Below are 18899 nucleotides of genomic sequence, written 5' to 3'. Positions count from 1 at the left end.
GGGGTGGGGGTGGAGAGGTCAGGAAGATGATTGCAGGTTAGGAAGGCGGTGCTGAGTTCGAGGGATTTGACTGAGACAAGGTGGGGGGAGAGGAAATGAGGAAACTGGAGAACTCAGATTTCTCCTTCCACCTATCGCATTTCCAAAGCCCCTCCCCCAAGTCCCTCCTTCCTACCTTTTATCTTAGCCTGCTGGACACACTTTCCTCATTCCTGAAGAAGGGCTTATGCCCGAAACGTCGATTCTCCTGTTCCTTGGATGCTGCCTGACCTGCTGCGCTTTTCCAGCAACACATTTTCAGCTCTGATCTCTAGCATCTGCAGTCCTCACTTTCTCCTCTTACACAGCAACTACCTGATCATATGGGAGCTCCTGTGCACATTTTTTCTGTTTTCCATCTTAGATGAAAGATATGGGCACCCAGGAAATAATGCAAAGTAAATTTACAAGGAAAAGATTTGATGAGATAGGTGTACAGCAGACAGACATAATTAAAATGTGGAACTTGCTATCACAGGGAACATCTGAGCCAAATGGCATTGAGTGATTAAAGGGCAAATCAGACAAAGCAACCAAACAAACAGAAAGGATTTGTTGAAAGTTCAACGAATTAGTAAAATAAAAAGCATGTAGGAAACATGAACACTAGCACATACTTGTTGGGACAAATGGCCTATTTCTTTAAATTCTCTATGGTTCTGTGTAAATACTTTTATCTTAGAGCATTGGAGGCTGAGGGTAACCTTATAAAGGTTTATAAAATCATGAAGGGCATGGATAGGGTAAATAGACATGGTCTTTTCCCCAGGGTAGGGGAGTCCAAAACTAAAGGTCAGAATTCTATAAGGGAGAGTCAGAGTCCTAGAGATGTACAGCACAGGAACAGACCCTTCGGTCCAACTCATCCATGAGATCCCAACCCAATCTCGTCCCTCCTCCCAGCACCTGGCCCATATCCCTCCAAACCCTTTCTATTCATATACCCATCCAGATGTCTTTGAAATGCTGCATTTGTACCAACCTCCACCATTTCCTCTGGCAGCACATTCCATACACGCACCACCCTCTCCATGAAAAGGTTGCCCCTTTAGGTCCTTCTTAAATCTTTCCTCTGAGTGTTGGGTCCACTACTTATCATTCATATAAATGATGAATTGGATGTGAGCATAAGAGGTATAGTTAGTAAGTTTGCAGATGAAAGAAAATATAATATGTCTTCATACACTTCAGATGTAATGTAGTAAAACTCCCAAGAATCAGGAATGGCTCAATTCCAGAGTTCATAACAACATTAAAAAAAGGAAGAAAGGCCACTTAATCATTCTCTAAGTATCTATCTGCATCTTTATGCACACTTAAGATTAATGTATCACTCAATGACAAATAATCAACTCTACCTACAACCCATAATCCAAGAGAGTTTGGATAAGGTATTCAAAAACAAAAAGTTAAATGGTATGTGAACAGCATATGCTCTCTGCACCTATTTACGTTTAATTCTAAAAGACTTGAATTGACCATTTTAGATCAGTATTTGCTGAGAAAAAAGGCATTTTATTGAATCTATTGGCTTGCATTCATCAAGATTATTCACAAGTATGCCAATTCAAGGGGAAAATCCAAATTCATTGATTGGTAAGTATATTGTGGATATTCCCAGGATGATTTAGCTGATCTGACTGCCCAGTTTTAAACAAACAGAATTTATTTACAAAATTACAGACTGAAACACAAAGAACAGAAAACAGAATACTGGATAACTTATCCTATCCTTAGCACAAAAGAATAAAAATGAAACAAACTAGGACTTACAGGCTTAATGTTAGAGAGAGAAAGAGGGTACCCGGCTGGACTTGCCCCAGCAATCTTTCTTCACACACTACTGCTGAACTGAATCAAAAACTCTAATCTAAACAAAAGCTAACTACACGGTTAGCTGGCCAGTCCCTTTTGATTATAATGCTTTTTTAAAGACATGAAAGCCTTAGGCCAGAGGCATTATTAGGGGTAAACAAAAAAGGGCCCCAACAAACAGTGGCATGGGCAGCACGGTGACTCAGTGGTTAGCACTGCTACTTCACAGCACCAGAGATCCAGCTTCGATTCTAGCCTCGGGTGACTGTCTGTGTGGAGTTTGCACATTCTCCCTGCGTCTGTGTGAGTTTCCTCCACGTGCTCCGGTTTCCTCCTACAATCCAAAGAATGTGCTAGTCAGGTGAATTGGCTATGCTAAATTGCCAATAGTGTTTAGTCACATAGGTACATTAGTCAGGGGTGAATGGAGGGGAATGGGTCTGGTGGGTTACTCTTCAAAGGGTCGGTGTGGACTTGTTGGGCCAAAGGGCCATTTTCCATACAGTAGGAAATCTAATCTAATCAAACATTTCAGATACAGCCTAGATGAAGCCTGGCCAATTACCTGCACTCTGGAAAAAAGCTCAAGGGCATAGTAACCCTGTAAAAAGATCAGCATTTTGACAAGTGCAAGATGAAAGGTTTCACAGAATCCATAGAATCCCTACAGTCTGGAAGCAGACCATTCAGCCCATCAGGTCCACACCAATCCTCCATAAAGAATCTCACCTATCTCATCCCTGTGATCCTGCATTTCCCATGGCTAATCCACTTCGCCTGCACATCCCTGGACACTATGGGTCAACTTAGCAAGGCCAATCCATGCACACATCTTTGAACTCATATTCTTTGAGGTCCACCTGGCTGACCTCATTACAATCACTACATCCCTCTCCCTCTGAGTCCAAGGGCATAGACCAGTGTTTTATCTTGTAGTGCCTTCTGGGGAATTTTAGCACTGAGTCAGATTCCTCCAACTCTGCTTCTGATACAGGTTAGAATTGAACGCAGGCCCCTGGCGTGCTGAGGCAGCAGTGCTAACCCCTGAACAACCGTACCACCCCTAACAAGTAGAATCAACAATGGATTCACAGCCATAATTAGACTTTTAATTCCAGAATTTTATTGAATTCAAATTCCACCATCTGCTGTGCTGGGGTTCGAACTCAAGTCTCCGAACTTTAATTAGGTCTGTGGGTTAACACTCGTGTGTAACACACAGTAGCTCACCTCTCGAGCCCAGAATGTCTCATGTCCATCTCAAAACCCATGGTTTCTTCAACGCTCGATGGACCGAGAAACCACAGGTTCTGCCAGCCTTTCAGTCAGATCTGAAGATCCGGGCACATTTTGTTCTCACCCCATTTGCAGCTTTCATGTGACCCACCTGCTTGTGCAGGACAGTTGCACCCACCCGAACGTTATATGGCACTGGACTTGACATCATGCCGGCTATGCCTCTTACCCATGCAGGGTCATTCCCATGGTTCCTACACCAAACTTTGTCCCTTGAAGTAAATTGTCTGTTTCTTTCACACAGTATCATGTTTTCAGCATTGGTGTTCCTGATGCAGTATCTGGTGGGACAATCAATATGCCATTCACTGTGATCTGGTCTCCCCAGATCCAGAACTTTTCAATCCTGATTGTGACAGCTCTTTGACTTCTCCCATCACCATCAGCTGTTTCAGTTTTGCCAGGACTGGATCTTTCTGCAACCAAAATCTGATATTGTCAGCTGTGACTGGAAGAGTGCCCAAAAATTTAAAATCATTATGGACTGTTGCAGTGGTAACACCACCAGCAGTGTATCTGTCAGAGGGAGACAGCTCAATCCATCTGCATTCGCTATTTGGCCTCCTGGATGGTGTTCCAATTTGTAGCATAAGCACATGGTATTAGAGCTGACTGCTAAATTCAACCTGAAGTTATGGGTGGCACTGCCTTGTCCTCTTTAAGTAGACCTTGCAGGGATGTGTGGTCCATTATTATTACAAATTTACATCTGTAAAGATCTTGGTGAAATCTCCTGACTCCAAAAATGGTAGTCATATCTTCTTTCTCTATCTGGGTATATTCACCCTCTGCATTAGCCAAAGTCCTGGATGCATATGCTATTCATCATTCCACTCCTTTGGACCACCTATGAGCTAATACCATCCCGATGCAATACCGGGAGGCAACAGCCATGGGAGCCGGGGCGCCTTTCATCACTCTCCCTTTACCTTCCAACAAATGTAATCTGGCTTTGTCAACTCTGTAACCCAAGTAGGGTCACTTGGGGTGCCTGGAACACATTTTTCCCTTCTAAGGCTTACGGCTGCCTTGGACATAGTTCTTAGATGTTTCTCCAAGTTCTTTAAGTGCTTCTTTTTGATCTTCCCCGTTATTAGTATGTCATTAGATAAATGATGACCTGGAGTAGACCTTCTAAAATGTATTCCATCGTCCACTGAAAAATTGCACAGGCTGACTCTTCCCCAAATAGCAGTCTAATTTTTTAGTACTAACCCTTATCGGTATTAATTGAGCATACTTCTGAGAATCCTCATCTAACTGCAATTGCAAATATGCATGAGTCAGTTCTTCATATAAATCCTCCATGCGAGGGACTGGGTATTTATTCAGCTGTGAAAAGTGGTTTATTGTTGTTTGAAATCCCCACAAAGGTGAACCAACCCTTCAGACATCACAATCAGTATGACCAATGCTGCCCTTTCCACAAAATGGATTGACTTGACGACTCCTTCACTTTCCAGCCTTCTGATTTCTGCCTATACTTTTGGCAGTAAGGCAAATGGCACTGAGCGGGCTTTGAAAAATCATGGAATTGCTTCCTCGTCAACATGCAAGGTGGCCTTGGCTGCTTTGATAGTCCCTAGACCTTCCTGAAAAACTTTCAGATATTTAGTCTGGACTTTGTTCAGGCAACCATCTTCTAACTGAAAAATATTCAGCCAATCTAAGTAAATCTTTCTCAACCAATTTCACCCCATCAAGCTTGGGCCTGAGCCTTTTACTAAAATCAGTGTCAACAGAACCAACTGCTTCTCATAAGAGACCAGAACCAAAGCTGTACCCTTAATCTGTAAAGGTTCGTCGGTACAGGTTCTCAGTCTAACCGGGGTCTTGTGGAAACTTAAGGGTTGGAATCCAAAGCAAATTTTGTTAAAGACAGGTTCTGCGATCACTGAAACAACTGCAGCAGTATCGATCTCCATTAGAACCGAGTGATCATTTAACTAAACATTTACTTTAGTTCTGATTTGGATGAAGCTAAGCAAGTTAACTGTTCCAAACCAGATGTACACTCTCCTGGATACTGGATACCTGAATTCTCCAATTCCATTTAGGTCTAATGGGACTCTTTCGCTGTCTCAAGTATACATACCAGTTGCAACTACAATGGCTTGCCAGCTCAGATCCTGAAGAAAATTTTAACCATTTGACCAAGATTTGGCTTTGTTTTGGGGTTTTGCTGAAGGCTGACCAAGATTCCCTCTGTTCAGGATATGTCCTGAGTGAGACTATGCAATTGGTAGTGTTCCCCGGTTCAGTCAGACTGGCAAGGGTGTTCCCTTCCTTCGGCATACTCTATGACATAAGCACATATGCCACATTTTTCAATGATAAAGCCAGTTGTGGTGCCTGTTTGAAGACCAGTTGGCCTCAGCTAGTAAGAACTTTTGCTTGATTACATCATTAATCCCACATACCAAAAAGTCTCTCAGCATCTCATTAAACGGTTAAACCAAAGTGACATTCCTCTGTCAGTCATCTTAAGTCAGTTAAAACTCCAGATACAGATTCCCCAATCCGGTTCTTGAATTGCCGAGTAAAAATGATTACGATTCAGAATTGGATGCGGCTTGGGTCATAATATTCCTTAAGTAAATCCATCAATCCTTGAAAGATTTTAGTATCTGATACCGCAGGAAAGTTAGAGACAAAAGAACTGCAGATGTTGGAATCCAAAGTACACAGGCAGGAAGCTGGAAGAACACAGTTAAAGGAAGTTAAAAGTTAAGCTCCTAATAATTGAAAAAGCTGTGGGTCCACAAGCTGTCGGGAGAATTACTCATTTCTTTCCATTGGCCCTAATATCATTTGCCCAGAAAAAGTAACACATTCCTTCCAGATACTGGACCCAGTCTTCAATGGCAGGATCAAACAAGTCAAGCTTCCCAAATAACAGCATGATGCCAGAATGCTTACTCCAACTCAAAGATGACTGTTACAAGCAAATTTCTTCAGGAGCATGCTTTGCTCACATCACCACTGAAAAGCTCCACAGAGGCCAGTATCCCATCACCAAGTCACCGTTTATTTATATGTGGAAATTCCTTGACACTGACCCAGCGCCCTCAGAGCATCAGGATATCTGACACTTCTGTTTTTTTATTATTGTGAACAAACCTCTGACACTACCATTTATTTTTTTTTTATTTTTTCTAAGGTCTGACACTTTTTTTTTTAAAAAAACCCCCACACTACCACCTAACTGCGGTAGTGCTTATTTTTTCCCCAGCACCCATGTGTGTGCAGGTGTGAGACACAAGGTGTATGAATCTTTATTCAATTTCCACCACTAGGAAGAAAGGAAACACGCGAGTGGCCAGTGACAAGTAGTGCCCTTCACATCAAAGGGCAATGCTGTGTGATCAAACAGTGAAGAGGAAGGCAGGGATTAAATCAAAACAGAATTGGAGGGGGAAATAATGCACTCCACACCCTGTGGCACCCACCTCTCCCTGAACAACTCCAGGGAGTTGGTGGAGACCGCGTGCTCCTTCTCCAAGGACACCCGGGCTCTAACGTAACCGCGGAAGAGGGGCAGGCAGTTGGCCCTAACGACCCCCTCCACGGCCCACTGCCTGGACCTGTTTATGGCCAGTTTGGCCAGGCACAGGAGCTGACCGCCGAGGAGGTCTTCAGACCTGCCCTCCCTCCTCCGTACCGGGTGCCCGAAGATCAGGAGTGTGGGACTGAAGTGCAACTAAAAGCAGAGGAGGAGGTTTGTGAGAAAATCAAAAAAAAAAAAAGGGAGTGCAAACGCCCACACCTACTATACGGACTCCACAGCGCCACAGAACAAGCAGTTGGGCTGGGAGTCCGTGAACCACCGCAATCTGCGGCTGCAGGGGACCGCTGCGTGCAGCGCCCTCGACCCCAGATCCCTGAGAGAAAGGGGGAGGACTCCCGCACAGAGAGCCCTCCACTGGGGATCCCCACCGCCCGGTGGCAAATGAGCACGCCAACGAGTGTCCAGACGGTGGATGAGGGAGAAGAGGCGGACGGTGTGCAGCAGCAGTCGATACAGGGCCCACCTTTTTACATCCTTAAAAAGGGACAAAATGAAAATTCCGGAGGCAGTTCAGGTTGTGGGGCACAGGCTCCCGCGGGAAGTACGGGACCTTGGGGCCAATGTGAAATTCCATCCGGGCTGGTTCCCACCGCACACCTGAGCATCCTCCGTCGGATGGCGGTGGCCACGTACCAGACGTCTACCGCTGCCCTGCTCGCTATGTCCTGCGACAGCATCCAGCTCCAGCCCCCGGCACCCAGCATGTCTCCGACCCTGGTCACCCTCACCGCCACGGTCCTCCCCTCCAACAGCCACTCGAACCCGCGAGTACGGAGGTGTGGATTCCTGAGCAACGGCTCCCTGACGACAGCTGCTACTCCAGCCGGAGGGCAGGCACGACGTGATTCGGCCATGTTCCAGACAGCGATCAGGTCCTGGTAAAAGACAGGCAGCGTCTTGAGGGCGACCTCCAAACCGTCACGGTCGACGAACAGGAGCTGCGTGTCGTAGTTGAGGTTATGCACCTGGCGGAAAAAATACATCGCCAGGGCGCACCACCTAGGAGGAGGCTCGACGTAAAGGTATTGCTGCAAGGTCTGAAGGCGGAACGTCGCGACCTGGGTGCAGACGCACACCAGCGACTGACCGCCCTCCTCAATAGGGAGACTCAGAACCTGCGCAGCGACCCAGTGCATCTTTTTGTCCCAGAAGAAGTCAGCCAATGTTCTCTGGATGTCAGCAACAAAGCCAGGAGAAGGGACCAAAGTGAGCAGCCGGTACCACAGCATGGCGGCCACCAGCTGGTTTATGACCAGCACTCAACTCCTGTAAGATAGCACTCAGAGCAGTCCTGTCTAGCGGCCTAGGGTGAGCCGAGACTTTGGCCTCCAGCTCCTGCCAGTTGGCCGGCCAGAATTCCTCAGCCGAGCTGAGGTAGACCCCCGGGTAGAGGAGATGGGTGGTACTCCAGCTGAACCCCCGTAACTCCTCCAGCAGAGAGTCCACCCGCCACAGACCGAATAGTAGTCCGGAACATTTGGCCCAGTTGATCCTGGCGGAAGATGCTGCCGAGTACACGGCCTGGCACTCGCGCATCCTCCCCAGGTCAGCGAAAGTGAGGAGCACGTCGTCGGCGTAAGCAGAGAGGACCACCCCCGTGTCCGCGCCACGCAGAACCAGCCCCGACAACCTCCTCCGCAAGAGGTGCAGGAAAGGCTCCATGCACAGGGAATACAGCTGGCCGGACAGGGGGCAGCCTTGACGCACTCCTCTCCCGAAGCAAAGGGGCGCCGTCAGGGTACCGTTAACTTTAACCAGACACTCTGCGGCGGCGTACAAGAGTCTGATCCGGGCGACGAACTGCGTCCCGAACCAGAATGCCCGCAGAGTCCCAAGGAGGTACTCGTGATCGAGCCTGTCGAACGCCTTCTCCTGGTCGAGACAGGAAGGCGCTAGGCAGACCAGCCCGTTGACAGAAATGGATCAGGTCCCGGACCAGGTGGACGTTGTCGTGTATCCTCGGGCCCGGACCGTGTAGGACTGGTCCGGGTGAATCATGTGGGCCAGCACGGAGGCCAGGCGAGAAGACAACACCCTGGCAAAGATTTTGTAGTCCGTGCTGAGGAGGGAGACCGGACGCCAGTTCTTCAAAGAACGAAGGTCCCCCTTCTTTGGCAGCAGGACAATGACCGCCCTGTGCCAAGACAGGGGCAGCTCTCCGGCATTTAGACACTCCCCCAGGACCTGTGCATAGTCGCTCCCCAAGATGTCCCAGAACGCCCTGAAGAACTCCACAGTCAGCCCGTCCAGCCCCGGAGTTTTGCCCCTCGAGAGCCAGTCGAGGGCGCCGGACAGCTCCTCTAAAGTGACGGGAGCGCCGAGCCTTCCGGCGTCCTCCAGGCCGAGCTGCGGCAGGTCCTCCCACAGAACTCTGCGAGCATCCTCACTGGACGGATCCGGAGAGAACAGAGCCGTGTATTAGTTTTGGACGTGGGCCCTGATACCCTCCGGATCCGAGACAAGGGACCCGTCGTCGGCCAGCAGCACAAGGAGCTGCTGACGGGTGCCACGCCTTTTTTCCAGAGAGTAGAAGAAGGGGGAGCCGCGGTCCAGGTCCTGGAGGAGCTGGATCCGCGACCTCACGTACGCGCCCCGACGAGCTGCAGGTCCTGGAGCGCGGCCTTCTTCTCTTCGTACCCCCCTCGCAGGGCCAGGTCCGCGTCGGGCTGACCGAGGCGTGACTCCAGGTCGAGCATCACCCTCTCCAACTCCCCGATCCTGGATTTCCGCCTCTTCGTTGACCCCCTCGCGTACTCCTGACAGAAGACGCGGACATGAGCCTTGCCCACGTCCCACCATAGCCTCTGAGGAGAAGCTTCCCCGCTTCCTTCTCCAGCCGGCCCAGAAACGACGAAACGAGCCCCGGAACCACTCGTCCTCCAGCAGCAGGTTGTTAAAGTGTCAGTACGCGGAGCAGAGCCTGGCGCCGAACAGAAGGAGTTCCGCCCACACCAGGTGATGGTCCGTGCACAACACCTGCCACGTGGAGGCCTTCGGAAAACAGGAGGCGCTCGCCCGCGAAACGTACAGGCGGTCGATTCTGGACGCTCCGACTCAGGCCTCACGAAGGTGAAGGCGATGGAGTTTCTGCCAGACGTCCACCAGGTCGAAGGACTTGACCAACCTCCTCCCCGACGCCCAACCAGTGCGGGCACCACCATGGTCCCTGCCCTCGAGGACGCAGTTAAAATCTCCCCCGAGGACGACGCACTGGTTCTCGTTGATGGAGGCGAGATGAGTGGACACTTCTCCGAAGAAGCTCGCTTGCCTCGGCCCGGCCAGGGGAGCGTAGATGTTCACCAAGTGAAGCACCGCACCCCCCCCCCAGCCGAACCATCAGGTGAAGCAAACGGCCCCCCCCAGCCGAACCATCAGGTGAAGCAAACGGCCTGGCATGGGCTCCCTGACCCGGAAAAACAGTCTGGGAGGGAGGAGCGAGGATAACACCTTCCTCCCCTCCACCGCTCGACGACCCAGCAGAGGGTCCTCCGTTGTCGCCCGCACCACGGCCCTTGTGGTTATTAAAGTCCTCCCCAGGGGCCGGAGGAGTTGAGGCAGCAGGAGGCCCTGCAGTAGCCCCTGGGGGTTTGGGTAGGTCGGGCCACGGTGCAGGACAGTCAAGAGGCACCATTGGCTCGTCCCCTGGAGAGGGGCAGCGCTGCTGGAGTGTCGCTCCCCTCCAAGGGCCGGCGCCTCTTCCCCAGAGAGACAGGGGGGAATTTATGGGTTTTCCCCTACCTGCCCGCCTTGGTGGTCATGGGGCCCGAGGGCCCCTCCCCCCAGCCTTTCCCAGAATACGATTGGCTGGGGGAAGACGGGGGAGGCCAGAGGGTGGGGAGAGGCAGCCGTGTCACTTCCTGCCCCACCCCTGGTTTATCAGGTGATGGCAGGCGGGGCAGGGGCCCAGTTCCCTCTCCGGGGCAGGAGTTAGGGCAGCGGTGGTTCCCCCCAGGGAAGTGCCAGGGTGTGGCTGGGTGGGATGGGGCTCGGGGGCCCCCGGGCCAGGTGTTGCAGCGCCAGGGGCTGGCGTTGAAGCCCCAGGGGTTTCTCTATCGGGGGGGGGGGTGTGGATGTGGGGTCAGTGGGGCCAGGATCAGGTATGGTTTGGCAGTCAGGGTTCCCACGCCGGGGTGACGCTGGCACGGCCACAGGGGCATTGTCATGACAGGGCGTGGCAGGTCATGGGCTAGGTGTCGGGGAAGGGGATAGTATGGTCTCCCCCTGGGTGGGCCTGACACATCGCGTCTTCTTGATTTTCTAATGTGCCACACCTCGCGGCACAGGTGGCACCACATGCCGTCCGCCGTCCAGAAGGCGCAGTAGGCCCCGTCCTCGTGGAGGAGGGTGAAAGAGCCCTCGGTGACCTCCTCCCGGGCCAGGCAAATGAACACCTGGCGCCGGAAGGAGTATATGTGTCGGAGGGCGGGATCCTTAAGACCGAGCAGGAGCGGTTGGACACCCAACCGGATCTCCCCCAAGGTGTTGAGGTGGGGGAGAAGGAGCTCGCTGGCAATGAAGGGCGGAACGTTGGAGATCACGACCCTCTGGGCCGTAACCTCCAAAGGGTCGACAGGCAAATGTGTCCCGCCCACAGTGAGCCCCCTCTCCAAGGCCAGATGGACCGCGTGCTCGGTCTTCAGAAAAAACATGGCCTTCCCGTACATCCGGGACGCAGCAACGATGGTCAGTGGGCCGACCACATTAGCCATGGTCTTGCTGCAGGCCTCAATGGACATATTAGGGTGGGGATAGGCCTTGACCCCCAGGCGTTTGGTTAGGTGCCTGAAGGGGGTTGAGGTTGCGGCCGGGGTTGGGACAGCCGAGCCTAAGGCAGCGGCTACCCCGGCGTAGGTGCAGCTGGGCCCTGCGACCTTAGAGCTCGCCATACTCTGCTGCTAGATGTTAGTATGCCTCAGGCAGCAGCGGTGGAGGGGGACCCTTGCAGCAGCAGTGGCGGAAATCCTGGGGATGTGCCCAAGGCCAGTCACCCAAGGCGAGTCCCAGGCAGCGACGGTGGAGACCGGCCTCAGGCAACAGCAGCAGTGGATGCAGGCCTCGGGCGAGTTTCAGGTAGGCCCTTGGTCGCAGCGGTTGGGGGCAGACCTGTTGGGAAGGGTCCCCAAGGCTAGTCCCAGGCAGCCCCAAAATTGAGTCCCAGGCAGCGGTAGTGGTGGAGGTTGTGGGGAGGGGCCCAAGGCAAGTCCCAGGCAGCAGTGGTGGAGGCAGGCCTCTGGCAAGTCCTAGGCAGGCCCTTGGTTGCAACAGTGTGGGGGGGGGGGGGGGCAGACCTGTTGGGGAGGGTCCCCAAGGAAAGTCCCAGGCAGCCCCAAAATCCAGTCCCAGGCAGCAGCAGTGGAGGTCCTGGAGGGGCCCGAGGCAAGCCCCAAGCAGTAACAGCTGAGGCAGGTCCAGGTGGGGTCCCAGAGACCAGCAGTGGGAGTGGACCCCAGGTCAGCAGCAACACTCCCTTGACCTGGGTGCAGCCCAGGCTGCAGCTCCAAAAGCAGGCCCAGGACTCAGAGTCTTCTCCTTCTCCTTCTCCTTCCTCTCTGGATGTGGGACAGCTGGTCCAGGGACAGTCCCCTTCCTCTCAGACACCTTCAAGGAGGAGAGTCCTTGAACACACGCACACTGATCCAGCTCTCTGAGTGTCAGGATGTCTGACACGCCTGTTTTTATCTGTCAGGTGGGGCTCTCTGATTGACCAGATTAACAGCCCAATCAGGGAACTCATTCTATAAGGTCCACCTGGCTGACCTCATTACAATCACTACACTTGTCACAAGTCAAAATGTGGAGGCCAGTAATAAAAGTTAAAATTTTTGTCCAACAGTAAAACCAATGATATGACAAGATTAATAATAATACTTCATAATTAAAAGACGTAAATTCTTTCAACTCAGGGTGCTTTCTGATTAACCCTCCTTGTCCCTAAATTTGACAATGTAAGTCCTTGGTTTCAAAGGTCTGAATCTCGCCCTTACAAACAGCTGGGTTAGAAATGACAATGAGAAAATCTAAACACTAAGGGTATAACCAGAAATAGATTTTAAGCATTAAATTTCTTCCTTTTCCTTTAATTCACAGATTTAAGCCTATCAACAGTTTCTTTGTCTTTAGCTAACTTATTTTGCTTTGGAGACAGAGCAACCTGCTAGCTTCACAGCCAAACCATCATTCTTGGGATGGCTTGTTTGTTGGCCTTGATTTCCTTCTTTAATCTATTTGCCAATAAGCAATTTCCTTTCAGAAAGTCCAAACAACCTCAGTGATAAATCCTCAAATAAATTAAGAGATGCACAGCTAGAAAAACGTAAGAAACTGTTTTTGTTTCTGGAAAGCAAAGATTATTCCATCACTAAAACATTATCAGCCAATCATTTAAACATTTTTCCTGCAATTATTGTTCACAAATGAGTTAGACATCAGATTAACTCTGAGCTACTTTCTCATGGATACGTTTAAGTGATATATTTGAAATGCAGCATCCTGATTTGCCTGTGAAATACATATTTCTACAAAAACCTCTTTTTTCAATGGGTAAAGATATTACTGACATAAAAAGGAGGAACCATTTCCTTGTGTCACCATGAGGATACTACCATTTAGTCACCCCTGCTAAGGGTATTGAGAATTGGCTCAACTTCTTTCAAATTGAGTCCAAGGTAGACCACAGAGCAGATGGCGGAAGAGAAGTGTTTCAATGAAACTGGCTAGCCAAGGAATTAATTATTAGAGAAACAAAAGTGAATTGAAACCAGCTGGAGTTCCAGTTTATTGCATTAAATAATAGTTAGATGTGGTTGCACATTCCAAATTTCCCAGAAAGAAAGCTGCAAATTTAAAGGTATCCCTGCAGAATGCTCTATGTCAATATATAAAAAGAAATACCGATCATCACACGGATGATCCCTGGAATGGTAGGTCTAACATATGAGGAACGGCTGAGGATCCTGGGATTGTATTCATTGGAGTTTAGAAGATTAAGGGGAGATCTAATAGAAACTTACAAGATAATACATGGCTTGGAGAGGGTGGACACTAGGAAATTGTTTCCGTTAGGCGAGGAGACTAGGACCCGTGGACACAGCCTTAGAATTAGAGGGGGTAAATTCAGAACAGAAATGCGGAGACATTTCTTCAGCCAGAGAGTGGTGGGCCTGTGGAATTCATTGCCACAGAGTGCAATGGAGGCTGGGATGCTAAATGTCTTCAAGGCAGAAATTGATAAATTCTTGATGTCACAAGGAATTAAGGGCTACGGGGAGAATGTGGGTAAGTGGAGTTGAAATGCCCATCAGCCATGATTGAATGGCAGAGTGGACTCGATGGGCCGAATGGCCTCACTTCCGCTCCTATGTCTTATGGTCTTATTAACATTTCCGAATTTTATTTTCTAGCGTGTATAGGTGGTTTGCATAAATGGGTAACCTTTAAAGTTTTTCGAGCGATAGTTTAAAAGCACCAACTTATGTATGGCCTGCATGGAGATTTTTTGGATTGCTCTGTGGCTGCACAGCTTACAAAGAACATTGCAGGACACTGATATTTTTCAGACAGGAAGAGACAGAGTGAGAAAGAAAAAGAGAAAGTAAAAACAGAATAAAGACAAAATGAGAAATTTATAACTGTACTGCAAAGGATCAGGAAAAGAAATAACTTTACTGTTGAGATCTGGATCTGGCACAGAGATGCCCAAAAAGAAAAAGTAAAGTAACAATTTAACATTTTTATCATGGATGAAAATTAAACAAAACCACAGAACCAACAGGATTTCTAATGTATCTTTGCAAAATTATGGTTATTTTTATACTTCAACACCGTTTAGTACTCAAAAATGATCAAATGCATCCGCTGTTTGGAATAGTAGTGTTCTAAAGTACTTCAATACTGCCTGAATTGCTGTGCTCTTCCAGCACCATTGATCCAGAATCTGGTTTCCAGCATCTGCAGTCATTGTTTTTACCTCAATACTTCACTGAGTTCATTATATAGATACAAATACAGAGAGAGAGAGAGAGAGAGAGAGAGAGAGAGAGAGAGAAAGAAAGAAAGAGCAAAACACTCTTCATAGGGTTTCTGGCATCTAAATAATCCTCATAGACCTTTTTTCACACCTGACAGAACACATCAGGAAATGCTCTAGGCAGATCAATTAGCATCTGAATGAGTCAGATGGACCTCACCCAAAAAAGTTGTCTTTTATTAGAAACAAGGCAACTAGATACAAGTTGCCTTTTACTAGATAAAAGAGGAATCTGATTTTTCTCTCAGATGTCAAACAACCGACTGAAAACATTTCCAACATTTTCTGTTTTTAATTTCAAAAGGCTTGTGTTTCTGGTGCTTTTTCCATCACCTCCAAGAACATTTTGTCTGAAGAGAAAAACATGGTTGGAACATCTTGCATGCAGAGACTTTAATAATGTAAATGGATACAGCACATGGAGCAAAATGTCCTAAGGCATATTCGTTTCCATCAGATTCATTTACAAATGAAGCAGACTGCACGGTAAATGATCGAGAGGATACATTTCAGTCCAGTATGTACCAGGGAGTGGATGAAAATGAAAAAAACATTCCAAGTCCATTGGACCAGAAGCGAAAAACTAAACAAAAAAAAATTTTTGGATTTGTACAACACTTCATCAAGTCTTATGGACATCCCAAATGGTTTTACAAACAGCAGATTCAGTTAAAATAGCAAACCTAGCAACCAATTTGCAGACATCAAGGTCCCACAAATAAAGTCCTTAATGAAGGGTGGAGGTTTGGTTTTTGGACTGGAGGCCTGTGACCAGCGGTGTGCCACAACCATTAGTGCTGGGTCCACTGCTTTTTGTCACTCATCACAGTGGTTGACAAGAGGAAGTCAAAGGTGAGGAATACTGCAGTGAGTAACTACCTCTTGATTCCCCAAAGCCTGTCCACCATCTACAAGGCACAAGTCAGACATGTGATGGAATACTCCCCGCTTGTCTGGATGGGTGCAGCTCCAACAACATTCAAGAAGCTTGACAACATCAGGACAAAGCAGCCGGCTTGATTGGTACCACATCCTTGTATACCTCACTTGGTAGCATGTTCCACCTTAAATCACGCCAGGCAATCTGATTGCCCAGGAGCTCTGCAGTATCACTGGGGACAGTGGCCACTGTTGGGATTGTACACAATCAAATGTCTGAGTGCCAGAGCAAAGACGGAGTTAAGTGAAACTTTCAGAGGGAGCAGGGAGAGGCCCATCCAAGAAAAAGGGAAATTATTGAGGGCCACTTTACCATAGGCAAGGCCTGAGCAGGTAAATCTCAGGTAAATGCTGCCAAATGAGGTATACAAATCCTGCCTCAAGATAATTAAAGCTCCTGGAAGCATTAAATGACAGCAAGGGATAGTGGTAGAAAGTTATTAAATAGTTACTTCGAATTTTTCAATTTTCCCTATACAATACAACCAAAAGTACAATTTCTGACTGTTAATCTCTTCCCTTTTTATTTGTTTTGGAACATTGATTTTTATCACCTTTTCCACTTCTGAACTTCATAACACCCCTCATTCTCCAATTCTCTTGGGCCTCTCCCCTATCCCTGGCCTCCTGCCAGTCTCAAAATTGTGGCTAGGTAGAAAATGGCCAGTAAATGCTATTAATTGGTCACTTAGGGACCTCAATTAACAAGAGAGTGGACACCAGCTTCCTCATTCTATTTAAAACTGCAGGTATATCAGGGGATGCAGCCAGGCCACCCAGGAATCTGGCCCTGGCCTGCAAACCTACCAATGGGAGCACGTAAAATTCTTTCCCAGGAGAAGACATAAAAATTATGAGTAGGCCATTATAATCAGAAGAACAGACAAGGATATGTGGCCAAAATAAATGTTAGTTCAAGACTGAACTATTCAATGCACTCCTGTCTGATCTTCCACATTATAGCCTCTGTAATCTTGAAATCATCCATATCTCTGCTGCTGATGTCCTAACTTGCACCAAGCCTTGTTCACATAACACCTCTGTTCTGCTGACCAACAATGGTTCCTGGTCAAGGAATATCTTAATTTTAATAATCTAATTTTTTTTCACTGCCTCCCCTTTCCCTAGCTTTGCAATCTTCTCCGTCCTCAGAATCCTCAGGGATATCAATGTTCCTCAAATTCTGCCCTGCTGAGTATCCTTAATTTTATCATGCCCTCCAATTGTGGTTGAACCTTCAGCTGTCTGGGTCCCAAGTTCTGTAATTTCTTCTCTGCATATTTTCAATTTCACTTCCCTCATTTAAAATTCTCCTTAAAAAACCTCTGATTTAACGTCCTGTCATCTTGATGAATATATTCTTAAGTGGTTTGTGTCCTACTTTGTTTTATGGTGCTCCTGTGATACATGTTGTGACAGTTCATTACATTAGGTAAAGACAACTTCTTGTTATTCTGTGCAATTCTTAAATTCTGCAGTTCAGGGCAATACACCACATTCAAAGTCCAACAGTTCTCTCAGTTTAGAACTAAAGTATCAGCATTTATTTCATGCAATGAAGCTGAAACATACAACCGTTTAACAGTGTTAATTCATAGAGTCATAAAGTCATAAAGTCATAGAGCTATACAGCATAAAAACAGACCCTTCAGTCCAACTCGTACATGCCAATCAGATATCCTAAATAAATTGCCAGCATTTGGCCCACATCTCTCTAAACCCTTCCTATTCATATACCCATCCAGATGCCTTTTAAATGTTGTAAATGTACCAGCGTCCAGCACTTCCTCTGGCAGCTCATTCCATACATGCACTACTCTCTGCGTGAAAAAGTTAACCTTAGATCCTTTTTAAATATTCTCCCTCTCACCTTAAAACTATGCCGTCTAGTTTTGGACTCCCCCACCCTTGGGGTAAAGATCTTAGCTATTCATCCTATCCATGACTCTCATGATTTTATACACCTCTGTAAGGTCACCCCCTCAGCCTCTGACGCCCCAGTCTTTTCAGCATCTCCCTGGCAACATTCCTGTGACTCTTTTCTGAACCCATTCACGTTTCACAACATCCTTCATATGGCAGGGAGACCTGAACTGAACACAGTACAGAGGAACCTTGATTATACAAAGGATTCTATGACTCTATGACTCCATGACACAGGCCGGGGGTGTATTTCATTCGGTTAATCAAATGTCAGATAATCAAATGCCGAATACCATAGTACAGTAAGCATCGGGACCATGCTATCTTGTCGGATAATCTGAAATTCAAATAATCGAATGCCAGATAATCGAGGTTCCTCTGTATTCCAAAAGTGGCCTAACCAATGTCCTGTGTAACTGCAGGATGACATCCTAACCATTATACTCAATGCACTGACCAATATGGGCAAGCATACTGAACGTCTTCTTCACTATCCTGTCTACTTGGGACTCCACTTTCAAGGAACTATGAACCTGCATTTCAAGGTCTCTTTGTTCATCAACACCCCCAGAACCTTACCATTAAGTGTATAAGTCCTGCTCTGACTTGCCTTTCCAAAATGTAGCCCCTCACATTTATCTAAATTAAACTCCATCTGATCAAGATACCATCGTACTCCAAGGTGACCTTCTTTGTTGTCCACTATACCTCCAATTTTGGTGTCATTTGCAAACTTGCTAATCATACCTCATATGTTCAAATCCAAATCATTTGTGTAAATGATGAAAACTAACTGAGTAAAAATAAACATCTGTAACAGAGAAAACAACATGGCAACAAATTTATTTGGCCTCTCGAATAAAAGAAAAAGCAATTAAAACTCACAGGAATACTCCAAATTTGCATGCCATCTGCGTATCCAATGAGTAGCAGCAATGGGGGGTCATTTACAGCATTGTTCATTTCATGATACTCTGGATTCCTTGCAAGATCTGCAACGAGATTTCAAAGTTATAAGGTAGTTACTGTTAGATCACTTCCTATCAGCATCTTTTACACAGCTCTTCCCAAAATATCCAAGAAGCAAGCCCCTCAACCAAAAGACAATGTATTTGGAAAGGCAAGGACTGATTCGGGATAATCAACATGGCTTTGTGGGTGGGAAATCATGTCTCACAAACTTGATTGAGTTTTTTGATGAAGTAACAAAGAAGATTGATGAGGGCAGAGCGGTAGATGTGATCTATATGGACTTCAGTAAGGCATTCAACAAGGTTCCCCATGGGAGACTGA

The 18899-nt window shown here is 47.6% G+C and overlaps 1 protein-coding gene across 3 annotated transcripts in view; it reads right to left on the bottom strand.

The window, feature by feature from the left end:
* Positions 1-18899, bottom strand: part of bcas3 (BCAS3 microtubule associated cell migration factor) — a 1214579-nt gene that overhangs the window by 1133884 nt on the left and 61796 nt on the right. For all 3 annotated transcript variants that reach the window (XM_043718098.1, XM_043718095.1, XM_043718097.1), the window contains exon 5: positions 18492-18598. In XM_043718098.1, coding sequence (XP_043574033.1) covers positions 18492-18598 — 107 coding nt within the window. The remainder of the gene's footprint in view (positions 1-18491; positions 18599-18899) is intronic.

This window comes from Chiloscyllium plagiosum, chromosome 28, assembly GCF_004010195.1.
Source record: "Chiloscyllium plagiosum isolate BGI_BamShark_2017 chromosome 28, ASM401019v2, whole genome shotgun sequence".
Classification (NCBI taxonomy): domain Eukaryota; kingdom Metazoa; phylum Chordata; class Chondrichthyes; order Orectolobiformes; family Hemiscylliidae; genus Chiloscyllium; species Chiloscyllium plagiosum.
Note: the sequence above shows the minus strand (reverse complement) of the source record. Positions and strands in the feature narration are given on the sequence as shown.